This window comes from Octopus bimaculoides, chromosome 5, assembly GCF_046866305.1.
Source record: "Octopus bimaculoides isolate indiv1 chromosome 5, ASM4686630v1, whole genome shotgun sequence".
NCBI classification, from domain to species: Eukaryota; Metazoa; Mollusca; class Cephalopoda; order Octopoda; family Octopodidae; genus Octopus; species Octopus bimaculoides.
The window spans coordinates 104,330,627-104,345,616 of NC_142932.1; the positions used below are offsets into that span (position 1 = coordinate 104,330,627).

Genomic DNA, 14,990 nt, shown 5'->3' on the forward strand with positions numbered 1-14,990 from the left:
TATATATATATATATATATATATATATATATATATACATATATATATATATATATATACATATATATATATATATATATATATACATATATATATATATATATATATATATATATATATATATATATATATATATATATATATATATATATATATATATATATATATATATATATATATACATATATAAATGTATATAGCTTCTAGAATAAGAATAAAAATAGGCTAGGCAAAGTTTAGGGAGCTACTACCTCTATTAGCAAAGACGAATGAAAGGCTTCCCCTTCAGAGTGAAAGGCAGATTGTCTGATGCCTGTGTATGAACAGCTATGTTATATGGCAAGGAAACGTGGGCTGTGACTGCTGAGGACTGGATGGGTAATGTCAGCGTGCATACACAACAAAGTGTAAGGAATTTGAGAGAGATACTGGGTATACAGGGTATCAAATATAATGTGCAAGAGAGAAGACTGCATTGGTATGGTCATGTAGTGCGTATAAATGAAGACAGTTGCATCAAGAAGTACCGAGCTTTAATTGTGAAGGGGACATGTGGAAGGGGTAGACCCAGGAAGATGTAGGACAAAGTGGTGAGAAAGGATCTTCAGATGTTGAGCCTCACAGAGATGACAGAGCCCCAAGATTTCTGGCAGTTTGCTATTCTTGAGAAGATACATCAAGCTAAGTAAATACGTGATCATCCTTGCATACAGGAATATCCTCTGTATCCCTCTTCAGCTGAGTGTTCCCAATCGCTTGGGCTTGTGGGTGCAAGTCTCTTTAATGTAATATTGCACAATGCTGCTTCCTAAATACTCCTTTTCAATATATTGTAAATGTACACTCTAAGGATAACTTTGATAGAATGGAAAGTTATTATCTTTATTAATAATACGAATTCAAATATTTAAACATTTAATAAACTAATTATGTTAAAGAAACCAAAAAATCCGCAGAAAATGTTGGCTAATAAAGAGTATTGACAAGTGATTTGTTTTTAAGGAATTGTTTATATGTTCATATTCTTCTCTTTTAAGGCTCCCTACAATACTCTGGATTTCTCCATGTCATCAGATCAAACTGACAATGATGCTGCAGATTATTTTGGTATTACAGCATCAGGAGAACTTTATGTCAAACGCTTCTTAATTACTATCAAAAACAAGAACCAATTTTTGGTAAGTTTTTTTGTATTTTTCCATTCTGAAATTTAGTCATTTATTAACCGCATGTAAGAAATACAGAGAAGGAATTTGCTGAGGCAGATTTTGTATGGCTGAATGCCCTTCCTGTTACCAATTCCCACAGCGTTCCAAATAAGATAATATTTCCCCATGGACAGACATGCTTGACATGGAAGACTGGGAATGAACAATGACACTTGTATGATGGTGATGCTAATCTATAAAAATCACATGATGTGAAGACTAGAAAATGCATGCACAAATTCACACACACACACACATGCATATACATACATATATCTATATATATATGTATATTTATATGAAAGAAGCTCATTGTATATATGTATATATATATATATATATATATATATATATATATATATATATATATATATATATACATACATACACACACACAATGAGCTATCATTTTCCACCTACCAAATCAACTCACAAAGCTTTGGTTAGCCCAGGGCTATAATAAAAGACACTTGCCCAAGATGCCCCACTGTGGAACTGAACTCAAGACATCATCATTGAGAGCAAGCTTCTTGACTACACAGTCATACCTGCACCTACACACACTCACACACGCACACACACACACACACACACACACACATACACACACACACATACACACACACAATAAAAGGAAGCAAATGTGTCATATAGTATTGCTACAATTATTTTGTTGAGTGTCTGTACTGTGATATAATGATGGTTACAGTCAGGTATGCAGTATGTGCAATGTTCATAGGCTTACAAAATATGCTGTACGACTTCCAACTCATCAGAATTACCAACATTTAATAAATGCAAAATGAGTTGGACTATAAGCCTGTCAATCACGAAGGTAGCTAGCAAAATGAGGTTGTAAATTAAAGAAAGGTTAAAGGCATTTCTATTCTAAAGATGTCATTAAACAGTAAACCTTGCTCATAAAGGCTGGTAATGGCAAAATATACTTGTATACCAGCTGACAGCAGATGCCAAGCATGACACTTGACTCTATCAAGATGAGTTCGAACACAGTTGGCAACGTTGTTCTAAAAGAATATTTACTGTGCTTTATTGTTATATTTTTTACATGTGTATGTGTGTTTGTATGTGTGTGATAGATATTAAATGATGATGATGATGATGATGATGATGATGATGATGATGATGATGTGTTATTAATTGGTATGTTGTTTAGGCTGCAGTTACAGTTGCTGACAAAGGAGACCCACCAAGAGTTAATCCTCAGAAGGCATACATAACAATTAATGTAATTCGAAATGAGAATTCACCATACTTTGTAAATGAACCATACAAAAGTGTACTGGGAAAAGTCTTATTGGTGAACCAATTGATTTACACAGTAACAGCTAAAGATAACGACAGGGTAATTATTGTTTGACTTATGAATTCATATTTTGGGAAATGTTTTATTTCTATTCATAATATTATAGAATTTTTGGTGTTAGTATGAAGACTGTAATATGATTGATGTGCTTTATTATTGAAGATCCCTGAATAGAATAAGTTCGTTATTATATTATTTATAACAGAAAAATATACCACGAGTTTTCTCAAACTGAGGCATCTGCATTCCCAGGCATTGTGACAAAGAAGGAAAGAATATATAGTTATATTTAAGAAGTGTTGTAATTCAGAACTTATAAGAAAGTATATGCTTTATAAAATTGTTTTCAGGACAAAAGTAATTTATTAATTAATGATAATTTTTTTCTCATAAGCACACCAAAAACTTTATTAATCTAGTTATTCTACAATACAGTATGAAGTTCTATTTAAAAAAGATATGATATTATTTTTGTATGTGGTACAATCATTTCCTAGGATGCAGAGCATAAATAATGTTGAGATTTACTATTGTGGAATGACTGCAAAAAAGGTTTTATAAGTTTGAGATTTGTTAGATTTTTAACCAAACTGTTCATTTAATTTTATTGAATGAACACATATCAAGTATTACAGTTAAAGAAATATTCTAGTTTAAGTAAATCATTACATAATGAAGATGTTAGAGATAGTTTGGATGATGACTCTGTATTTGCTTGAGAAAACTAAATGCTAACTCTTTTAAAAAAGATATTTCCTAATTGTATTATTTTTATAAGTTTAACAGAATCAGTTATTTAGTTACTATTAGGTATCAATTATAGATTATACTCTCTTGTTCTTTAAATTTTTTTTTTTATTATACTTATTTTAATAGCAGTTATTATATTGCTTATATTGAATTGTAGACTTAACATCTTTCAGAAAGAGTAGTCTTTGATGTATAGTTCTTTTAGCTTATGTCCTTTCTAGCATTAATCATTTGTGAAAGAACATGACGTCTCTTTTAATGACTGATTTTTTATAATTCACTTTTATAAAGCTATTGGTTTATTATGGTAAATATTTTAAATGAAAAGTATTCATCTTTGTACTCATTTAGTATTTGCTCTGCAACATTGTGATCATGGTAATAAAAATTAATTCAGTTTTGAAGAAGCTTCAAAATTAGTTAGAAAAGAGTGTAAGCATTCCTTGTTATATTACTTTACAGAGAAGTTTTCTTTTTTTATTTATTTTATATTTGATTTTAATATTGCTGAAATTTTCTCTGCTAGCAAACTCCCTTAAACGAGATCACTTATAGTATTACTGGTGATGATTCTGCACCTATGTACTTCAAAATTGATCCTAAGGATGGTCAAATAACTCTGAAAAAAATTCCTTCTGGTATTGAAACTTCATTCAAGGTAAGTACCTGAGTAAATTGTATGTGTTTTTGCTTTTTTCACAAGAAAAATTAATTCCAGCAAAATAATAGATAGCAGTAAATAATATCATTTGTAGCTCTCATTCAAATTTAACCAAAACGTATGTTTCAATCCCAGAAAAATAACCCTTCCAAATCTTTATTTCTCACTGTATTACACTCACTTTTGATATTTCTAAGGTGACATAAAACTCAGTTTATCTATTACAATATTTCTCTTCATCCTGTAACCATTAACATATATTTAAAAATTTTATCTACTTTCTTACATAATATACAAACAGTCACTTAAAAGTTCACATAATTTGATATGAAGCTCTAACAACATTTGCATTTTATAAAAGTAGCAGTCAAGTACTGGGGTCAATGGTATTGACTTATCCCTTCCCTTCTAAACTGCTGACCTTGTGCCTAAATTAGAAGCCCCTATGGCTAATGTTAAATTTCTTTCAACCACCTGAAGATTTTGAAATTTTCACCAGATTATTTTCAAAAAATGTAGCTCTGATATAGTTTTGTATGCTGATGACAAAAATCACATAAATGTTTTCTAAAAATTAATGATGAAAAGATTACAAACATTTCAAGTTATGTAATTTCAATCAATCAAATGCATTAATTGCAAACATATTGTCTACTATCATATAAATCAGCAAAGACAGAGATAAGATAAGGAAGAAGAAAATTTTACATGGTCTCATGAACTGAAAGAAATAGCAACCAAAATCTTCCTTAAACCACACCAAAATTTAAATAAAAATAAAACAGAAAGAAGCAGAAGGGCTGACACATTTTATAATGTGTTTGGGGGTGCTTTTTTAACATTCATAACTAAAGCATCAATGCATCATAATATGGTGCTAGATTCACTGTGACAGTGAATATGTTTATTATGTGTAATCATTACCATAATGCTAGGCATGTGTTTGTCATTAATATATACAATTAAGGTGACAAGCTGGCAGAATCGTTAGTACACCACATGAAATGCTTAGTGCTATTTCATCTGCTGTTATGTTCTGAGTTCAAATTCCACTGGGGTTGACTTTACCTTTCATTCTTTTGGGGTTGATTAAGTAAGTACCAGTGACACACTGGAGTCAATGTAATCAGCTTAATCCCTTCCCCAAATTTGAGGCCTTGTGCTTCTAGTAGAAGGAATTAATATATACAAGTTGTTTATGATTACATATAGTTAGATATTTAGTGCCACTGTGAATTTAGGGCCATATTATGATGCCTTGGTACTCTATAAATGAAAAAAACCAATAGCCTAACAACATCATATGTGTTATCCTTTTTGTATTTACATTATGGTGTAGTTTAAAGAAGATTTGGTTGCTATTTCTAGTAGTTCGGAGGAACATATACAGTTTTTATCATTGTTTTATCTTTGTCTTTGCTGATTTCCAAGACATCAGACACACTGTTTACAAAAAAAACACATTCAGTTGGCTAAAACCACATTACTTTGAATACTTCTAATTTCTTCATTATTAATTTCTAGAAAAATTTGAATGTGATTTTTGTCATCAGCATACAAAATTACATCAGAACTACATTTTTTAAAAAAATAACGTGGTGAAAATTTCAGAATCTTATTTAACTAGATCCACCATTATTATTGACTCTTGTAAAGCAAAGATATCTTTTTGATTCATCCTTTGAAACATTTTATTTCAAGTATTATCAAATGAAATTTTTGTTTCGAGTACTTGTAAAGAGAACTATGATTGCCTAAAGAGAGGCTGTCCAGGATAGTGGTAGTAATCAGCAGAAAAAGGAGGCTTGTTTCATAAACTCTTAAAATCTTGTTTGCACATATTACATTTCTAAACCTAAAATGGCTACCATATATAATTATGTTACATAAAAAAGCACTACAAAAATGGCACAAAAACAAAATACACAAATGTACAAGATAAAGAAGTAAATAACTGTGAACAGTTAATTCAAGAAAATGTTCCAAATGCTCAAAAAGTATACTGGGAGACAGCAACACCTAGAGATAATAAATAATGATAATTTCATATAATTTTCCATTTGTTTTAATACTCTTCTACTTGAACTCACATTTTTAAAAAATTAACTTTCTATATTCTCTTTTCAGATCCGTGTCCGAGCTAGTGATGGTGGTATTCCACCTCGATCAAACGAAACAGTTGTAGAGATCACTAAGTCTAGTTCTAATGAGAAAGCACCAATATTTACTCCTGACACCATAACCATAACCGTTGCAGAAACGCAACCTCTTGGTGTAGTTATTGTACAAGTAAATGCTACTGATGCTGATATTTCTGTAAGTAATTCTCAGTTTGATACCATAACATTTCACATATATGATAGTACATGCACACGAGCCCATGGTTGTGCACACAAGTGCACATACAAGTTTGATTAGCAGCAGTACAGAAGCCCATCAAGTGGACCATACTTGTAATTCAAGAGGTACAACCTTGCTACAGGTTGTACAACACTAATTCTGTCTCAGAATTACATTAAGGATGTACATGCTAGTGGAATTTTCACTCACTTACACATGAATTGAGAAGCAGGTAATCCAGTTGATCAAACAAATGAATCCTTATTGTCAAATGATAGAGGTCCACCGCCATATTTAAATCATTGTTGACATCATCGCTACTGCTGCCGTCACCACCATTGTTGTTGCATTAGCGTTCACTTTTCCATGTTTGCAACAGGTCAAACATGCAGATTTTCCACAGTACGATGCTCTTTCTGTAGCCTACCCTCTCTTGTTTCAGAGCAAAATAATATTTCCCCATGGCTGGACATGTTTTCGCAGAAGATTGGAAATGAATAACATCATTTAACCACTTATATGAATGATGATGCTCATTTACAGCTATCACAATGTCAAAACAAAGAGATACAAACACGCACATGAACACACACATTTATACATACATATATAACTCACTTTATCCATACATACATACATATATACATACATACATTGCTGAGACCCCCCATTCGGTCATGACTGACCATGGGATTGCACCTAGAAAGTTACCTTCCCAGGCACAAGTCCGGGCAAGGTTGTTTATGGAAGACCAGCAGTCACCCATGCATACCGGCCTCCCCTCTCCATGCCAACAGTGTTATCCAAGGGAAAGGCAAAGGCCAATACAGCTTGGCACTTGTGATGTTGCAACTCATTTCTACAGCTGAGTGAACTGGAGCAACGTGAAATAAAGTATCTTGCTCAAGAACACAACACACAGCCCGGTCCAGGATTTGAACTCACAACCTCACGATCGTAAGCTCAACGCTCTAACCACTGAGCCATGCGCCTTCACATACATGCATACATACACACATACATACATACCTGCATACATACATACATACATACATCAGTATCAATATCAGTTCCTCTTCTGGGCTTGAGTACATTGGGCAGTAAGTTGATTCCACTAGTTTCTGTTGACTGTAGTTTTCTTTAGACCCAGCTCTTATGTTGGTTATGAATGTTCTGCATCATATACATTTTTGTCTTTCTTTATTTCGTTGTGGTGTCTACTTGAAAGCTGTTTCAGAATGATGCTATTATGGCAGCCCAAGTATGTGAGCAGCTAGTTTCACTCTTTGTCTTGTGATGATTTAGCTAAGTAGTTTTGCATTGGCTCTCTTTAGAATGTCTTCATTGGTTATGAGGCCTTGGCAGTATGTTTGGAAAATAATTCTCAAGCATCCTTGGTGGAGAAAATCTAGCTTTCTGTTGATGCTCACAGTGCTCAGCAGTTTGGCAAAAGAGACTGATAGAATAAGTACCAAGTTTTAAAAAATAAGTCCTGGGGTTGATTTGTTTGACTAAAGCCCTTCAAATTGATTATATTCTTCACATTACTTTACATGTTTTGTATAATCGTTCACTCACATTACTAAAAGGTTTTTCAAACATTCATCTAATTTACACATCCTGCAATGCTTCAAACAAATTCCAGTACTCATCATTTGTTTCAATGATGATTCGGGTAGTCAATCAATTGAATTTCTTAGCCATTGAATAAGCATGTAATTCCACTATCATGAGTGTCTTTAACATAATATTCTTGTTGGACATCCAGCCTAGAATCTAAAAATGAATCACAAATGAGATGCAGTCACTCAACCTGTCTAGGTGAGCATTAGCTATGATAATCTGTCCAAACCATGCCAATATGGACAACAGACATAAACAATGAAGATGATGGATAATGTTGAATCCATCTGATGAGCTTCAATACAATTTGCATTTACTCATTTTCACTCACAAATTATGGGCTGACTCAAGGCTATAAAAAATGATATTTGCTAAAGATGTCAGGCAACAGAATCAAATCAAAGACCTTACTGTTACGAAGGGAGCTTCTTACAGTTTACCTATATTGTACCTATATATATATAAACATATACTGGGTGAGTGCATAATTATTGTGGGTTTTTTTCAACAAATTTTATTCAACAAAAACAATAACAATATTTAACAAAAACAATAACAATATTTAACAAAAACATCTTTAAATGACGGTCTGGTCGTCTGCCAAGCAAATGGAAAACAGTAATCGAAGTAGATGGTGAATATGCTCCGGAATAATCATTTAAAGATGTTTTTGTTACATGTTGTTATTGTTTTTGTTGAATAAAATTTGTTGAAAAAAGCCACAATAATTATGCACCAACCCAATATGAATACATATACATTTATGCAGAATACTTGTGCATCAGACAAGATGCATTTAGATGCCTATTTAGTGGCATTGTGCATTTTGAGAGCTAAATCTTCTCTTGTATCAGAAAAAAAAAAAACTTTTCAAGACTTGGCAAAAGCAGTGACAAAAGCAGAGAAGTTCTTAAATAAGTATTGTGTGCACGTGTGTGTGTGTGCGTGTGCGTGTGCGTGTGTGTGTGTGTGTGTGTGTGTGTGTGTGTGTGTGTGTTTGAATAGAGAGTGAGAGAGAGGCGGATGGAGAGAGAAACAGACATGTTTTTCCAAGCATGTATGAATGTATTTTTATTTGTTGATTTTACATATACTTACTTCTTCTTCTTCTTCTTTACAGGGTCCTGACAATGTGTTGACCTATTCTTTAGTAGGTGGTTCTTTAGAAGAAGAATGTTTCTTCATAGAACGAAGCAAAGGAAGCATAATGACACGTAAATCCCTAATGTATAGCCCATGCAACCAAACAAGCTTCAAGGTGCGTAATCCTTTTGTTTTACCCCCAAAGTGACATTTTGTGGGTTTAGACATCAAAAAGTAATCTTTTTAGATATTTTATTTAGTTTCTCATTTTGTTATGAAGAAAAATCATTCCAGATTTATTATATGTTATATCTCTAAGGCAGTGAGCTGGCAGAATCATTAGCATGCTGGGCAAAATGCTTAGCGGTATTTCGTCAGTCACTACGTTCTGAGTTCAAATTCTGCTGAGGTTGACTTTGCCTTTCATCCTTTCAGGGTTGATAAATTGAGTACCAGTTGATTACTAGGGTCGATGTGATCGACTGTTCCTCTCCCCACAAAATCTAGGCCGTGTGCCTATAGTAGAAAGGATTATATGTTATATCTCTGCAGTGAGTAGTAAATTAAGTAGAAAATCTACATTGGAAAAAATCAATCAAATTTCAGAGAACTTTTATATTAATTAACATTGTTAATTTCAAAATGATGTCATTGTACACTGATCTACTGTTATCAATCTATTGTTTTCAGGTGCAAGTCACAGCAAAGGATAATGGAGTTCCTCAGTGGACCAGCAATGTACTCACTGTAAATGTTTTGGTTCGAAAGAATAACCATAAACCAGTCTTTACCAATTTGCCAAGCAGCACGGAGCTTGCTGTAACTAAACCAGTATTTAGTAATGTATTTAGAGTTATTGCTGCAGATAGAGATACTCAGGTAAGTAATAAATCATTGTTTTTAGATTGCTTCTATCTCTGAAATAGATATTATTATCTGTTGTGACTTATTGGAGTGATATCTTTTATCTTTGCCTACAGATGTATAATTACTCTGTTTTAGCCAAATTGCACAATTAGTTGTTGAACAGAACGTTTCTGGATATTCACTCCAAATCAAACCACTAAAATTTAAAACTAGTGTCTACAACATTTAACTTTGTATGTTATAATTATTACTGGTTTTACAAAATCTTCAAGTTTTATACTTCTTGTTTTCAAAGTGTAATATACTTCATAACTTACTTAATATGGTTTATGATAATTTATATGTGCTGTTAAATTTTGTAGTAGAATTAATTTCGGACAAAGAGTACAAATTTAATAGCATTCTGAAGTCAAATTTCAAGAAAAACAATATTTCTCCTACTTCAGTTAGGTTATAATTGCATGGCTTTCTATTAATTGCAATGACAAGTGTCCCAGATGAGTCGATCAATGAAACAGCTTGCTTGTAAAATTAACATACAAGTGGCTGAGGACCTCACAGACATGTGTACCCTTAATATAGTTCTCAAGGAGATTCAGCATGACACAGTCTGGCAAAGCTGGCCCATTAAATTGCAAGTACAACTCACTTTTGCTAGCTGAGTGGACTGGAGCAATTGGAACCAAAGTGCCTTCAGCCCGGTTTGTACAGTGTTTAAATGTATTCATAAGGCACATATTGACATCTACTGTAATGCTCATTTTCCTTGCAATAAAAATTGTTAAAAGGTATTTAAATATTGCATAAGATAATTTTAAAGATTTATTGAGAATATCTAAATACAGAAAGTAATATAGATAATAATAGAGAAATGCATTGTAAAAAAATTATAAAACATTTACAGAACTTCAATGTTTTAAACTTTTTTCAAGGTCTCTTTCATTCTCTTTCATTCTTTTGTTGTCTTGCCATTTCTATCAATATATATATGTATACTCCCCTTCACACACACACACACACACACATACACGTGCACTGTGTACTCAGACAAAATCATACTTTACCCTTGTGGCTCCACTAGTGACTAATGAATCAAACACCTGATAGACAGACACATCTGCAGATACCACAAATGAATCTTTCCTCACTCACTACACTAGCAGTGCATTTTTGAGCAGCCTGCTTAAATTCAGCAAAATGTGTTTCTTCAAAAATACCCACACCTTCCTTTTCTCATTTCTTCCATTTGTGGTGGTGAAAGCATTGCTTTCCCAATTGATCAATTTTAATTACTAAGATTATATAAATCATATATTTTTAAAATTCTGTATTGACTGTTACTTTCAACTTATTAAGATATCACTCAAGATTTCAAATTTCTTTGGTATATTGATAAAAGATTATTTTTAATTTCATTGTTTGTTATGTATTAATTTGAACATTGAATAATATTTACTGATTTTTCTTCATTTTGTCTCTATATCTTACAGTCACCATTCAACACGTTAACATATAGCATTATTGGTGATGCTTTTGCAATAAATATGTTTGCCATTGATTCTGCTACTGGTCAGATTACTGTGAAAAACTCTCTTAGTCAAGAAAGGGAAAATTTCTACACGGTAACTTACATTATTATTTATTCATTGATTAAAAGTTGGAGTTGCCTCAAATTTTAAAAGGAAATATTAACAGTACTTAATTTCAAGGTTTTGGAAACTAGTCCTTGTTTCCATTTTTTTCCTTCAAATATCAGCATTGGTATATATTCTGATTAAGCTACTAATATATCTCTAAAACATTTTTATTTGTTTTACGTTTTTGCAGTCTCTAATCACAATAAAATATCATTTAAGCCCATTACTGGTTTATTTAGATGATATGCTCTCATTTAAATATGTGCACAATGTATTTGTATTTAAATATATCGCTTAAGCAATTTATGGTATAAAATTCTGTTAAAGCTTACTTTACTATGATGTTCTGACACATACTGTTTTGGTTGTCATGATATTCTCATTATTAGTATGTCTCAGATATTGCTTTCTTTCATCTCCAGAACTATGTCTTGAAATTAATCAAAAATCATTAGTTGTTTATTACCCAATATTTCTTCCCTAATCTTCATTTATTCAGTTTTAAATCCACTTTGTTCTAGGTGAGAGTGCTTGTAAAAGATGGTGGAGCTCCTGCACTGAGCAGTACAAGTACAATAGGAATCACTATCATTCGAAATTTCAATACACCACAGTTTAGATCATATGATCAAAATATTACTATAAATGACATACAAATGCCTGGTAACTCCTTCTACCAAATAACAGCAACTGACAATGATATCACAGTAAGATTTTTTTTTTTTTGATATTACATTTCATATTTCATTCAAGTTATGAATGTATTCTAATAATAGGAGCTGGTTAAAAATATTACAAATGTAAATATCTGAACCATTTTGGATTTTTAAGAACTGATGTGTTATTATAGCTTTGTTGCATGTGATGCACAGGGGGCATCAGGTTACCACTTGTTACAATAAAGAACATTGAAATCTGTTAGTTTTGATAAAAAAAAACATTTATTCATAAACAAAAAAAAACAAAAAAACATTGAGATAGTTTACAGATTATTGTTTTTGGACTGGTGTAAAAGTAGCAGCTGTCAAAATGTTAGCTGGTCATTGTGTGTTATCATCGCCATCTGTCCATTGTTTTTGTGTTGTCACAGCACTCTAGTCTTCTGCTGTCTTCTGAGTCCAATCTGACATCTCCCATTTGCTGTCTGTTGTCTGTTGCTAAAGTGTTTGGACTATATAGTTGTGGTCTGATTCAGAGAGAAGCATGTCCAAGATGAAATTGTTGCTGGAGCCAATTGCATGTGAAGTCTTGACTGGTCAGATTTTTTTTTAATGGACTTAGGTAATCTTCCAGTGAATTGCAACTATATTCTCAAGTTGTTTTTTTGACATTAGATAAAAATTAACATATATGATCAAAGAAATACTTGATATATTTTTAGATTTGGGTTTCTATGAAGTAGAAAGAACTTCTTGGTTGAATTTCCTGATAATTTCATTAATACTGATTTCTTATCTTTATTTTAGAGCCCTGAAAACATTGTCAACTATTATAGCAATGGAACAGCAGATGCTCTGAGATATTTCACAATAGAAGAAAGTACAGGCAAGATTTCTCCAAGACAACTTCTGTTTGATGCTAACTCCAGTCCTTATCAAGTAAGTTTATTTTATTCTTGTATGCTTGTACATATGGTTGTAGAGTAACAGAATTGTTAGAGTATCAGACAAAATGTCTAGCAGTATTTTATCAATGACCCTGTATTCAAATGTGTGTGTGTGTGTGTGTGTGTGTGTGTGTGTGTGTGTGTGTGTGTGTGTGTGTGTGTGTGTGTGTGTGTGAGTACACATTAGGGGATAATTGCCTCACTGGAATTTGATCTCAAAGATAGGTTCAACGAACAGATCTATTGTCAATGTATTTATTTTGGGAGGAATCAAGAGATATTTTGGCTTTCATCTAATCTCATCTTGAGCAAGTTTTTTTATATGCTGATATCTAAATACAGACAGTTCCTATCTAGACTACTGATACTGAACATATGTAGGAATAAATACACTAGTTTGCATATAACTTCCAAGCAGTAATAACTGAATATCTTTCAGTTTTGATTAGCTGCAGCTTATGTACATTTTACTAGGTATTTTTGTACCATTTTCTTGTCAAAGTCATTGTTCAAACTGGCTGTGGTAACGTCACATTCACCTACTGATCTTATTGGTGTAAAATATTTGAACTAATTGCATACAAGCACAATTCCTGTTCATAGGCATTGACAAAACACCATTGGAAACAGAAATGAAAAGCAGACCAAGTACTGAGCTTTGACACATTAATAGTAATTTGATTAATGGTGTAAGTTGTAACAGTAACAAATGATGATAGTCATAACCAGTACCTTCAATACTACAACCATCATCATTGTTGTCGTTGCCTTAACTCTTCAGCATTTAAACCAGCTATATCCAGCCAAAGCAGTCTGCTTGTTTTATGTTAAAACTGGCCAGATCTTGTTTCTCACACCTAACCTACAATATCATTCAAAACATAACATTATCAAAATTTCAAAACTGTGAGATAATGCATATAGTAGAAAGGATTATTATTATTATTATTATTATTATTAAGGCCGTGAGCTAGCAGAACTGTTAGCATGCCAGGCAAAATGCTGAGTGGCATTTCGTCTGTTTTGAGTTCAAATTCCGTTGAAGTTGACTTTCCCTTTCATCCTTTTGGGGTCGATAAATTAAGTACCAGTGAAACACTGGAGTCAATGTAATCGACTAGTTCCCTCCCACAGATTCGAGGCAGTGTGCCTCTAGCAGAAAGGATTATTATTATTATTATTATTATTATTATTATTATTATTATTATTATTATTAAATGATAGAGCAATGCATGCCATCAAAGTGATGCTGGGGTACAAATATATGAAGCCCAGTATACACATCATGACTACCCATCTGATAAGGGTAGACCAGGTACATGCATCCACAACCATATATGCATGACACAGTGATCTCATATCAAGATAAATGGTGGATGACCTTGCAGGTAGGGCCCAATTAGAATTGTCTTCAGTTCGAGTAGCCCATCCTGCTCAAAAGGTCCCTGAATAAGGTTTGTTTAAGGATGATGAATGAAACACTCATGTTTCCAGAAGTGAATTATTCAAACTTCAAAGAAATAGTGATGCACATGTTATCCGCCACTAAGGGACATGCTCAAATGGTTAAAGTCAAGAAACTGACAAGCAATTTGTGGTATTGAGCAGAACATTTGCTGTAGGTCATCTTTTACACCAAGACAAAGTATAAACATGATAACACTTCCAATCATGTTCATACTTTGTAATAATGTGCATTATTATTATTATTATTATTATTATTATTATTATTATTATTATTATTATTATTATTATTATTATTATTATTATTAAGGCAGCGAGCTGGCAAAATTGTTGGCATGCTAGGCAAAACACTTAGTGGTATTTCGTCCGTCTTTATGTTCTGAGTTCAAATTCTACTGAGGTTGACTTTGCCTTTCATTTTTCTG

The 14,990-nt window shown here is 32.5% G+C and overlaps 1 protein-coding gene across 1 annotated transcript in view; it reads left to right on the forward strand.

Annotated features, from left to right (window-relative positions):
• LOC106874390 (uncharacterized) overlaps positions 1 to 14,990 on the forward strand; it is a 390,389-nt gene that overhangs the window by 178,642 nt on the left and 196,757 nt on the right. Inside the window, exons 75-83 of the mRNA XM_089352838.1 lie at positions 1,037 to 1,177; positions 2,385 to 2,573; positions 3,811 to 3,942; positions 6,073 to 6,261; positions 9,029 to 9,166; positions 9,682 to 9,870; positions 11,349 to 11,480; positions 12,017 to 12,202; positions 12,962 to 13,093. Of these exons, the coding sequence (XP_089208964.1) occupies positions 1,037 to 1,177; positions 2,385 to 2,573; positions 3,811 to 3,942; positions 6,073 to 6,261; positions 9,029 to 9,166; positions 9,682 to 9,870; positions 11,349 to 11,480; positions 12,017 to 12,202; positions 12,962 to 13,093 (1,428 nt within the window). The remainder of the gene's footprint in view (positions 1 to 1,036; positions 1,178 to 2,384; positions 2,574 to 3,810; positions 3,943 to 6,072; positions 6,262 to 9,028; positions 9,167 to 9,681; positions 9,871 to 11,348; positions 11,481 to 12,016; positions 12,203 to 12,961; positions 13,094 to 14,990) is intronic.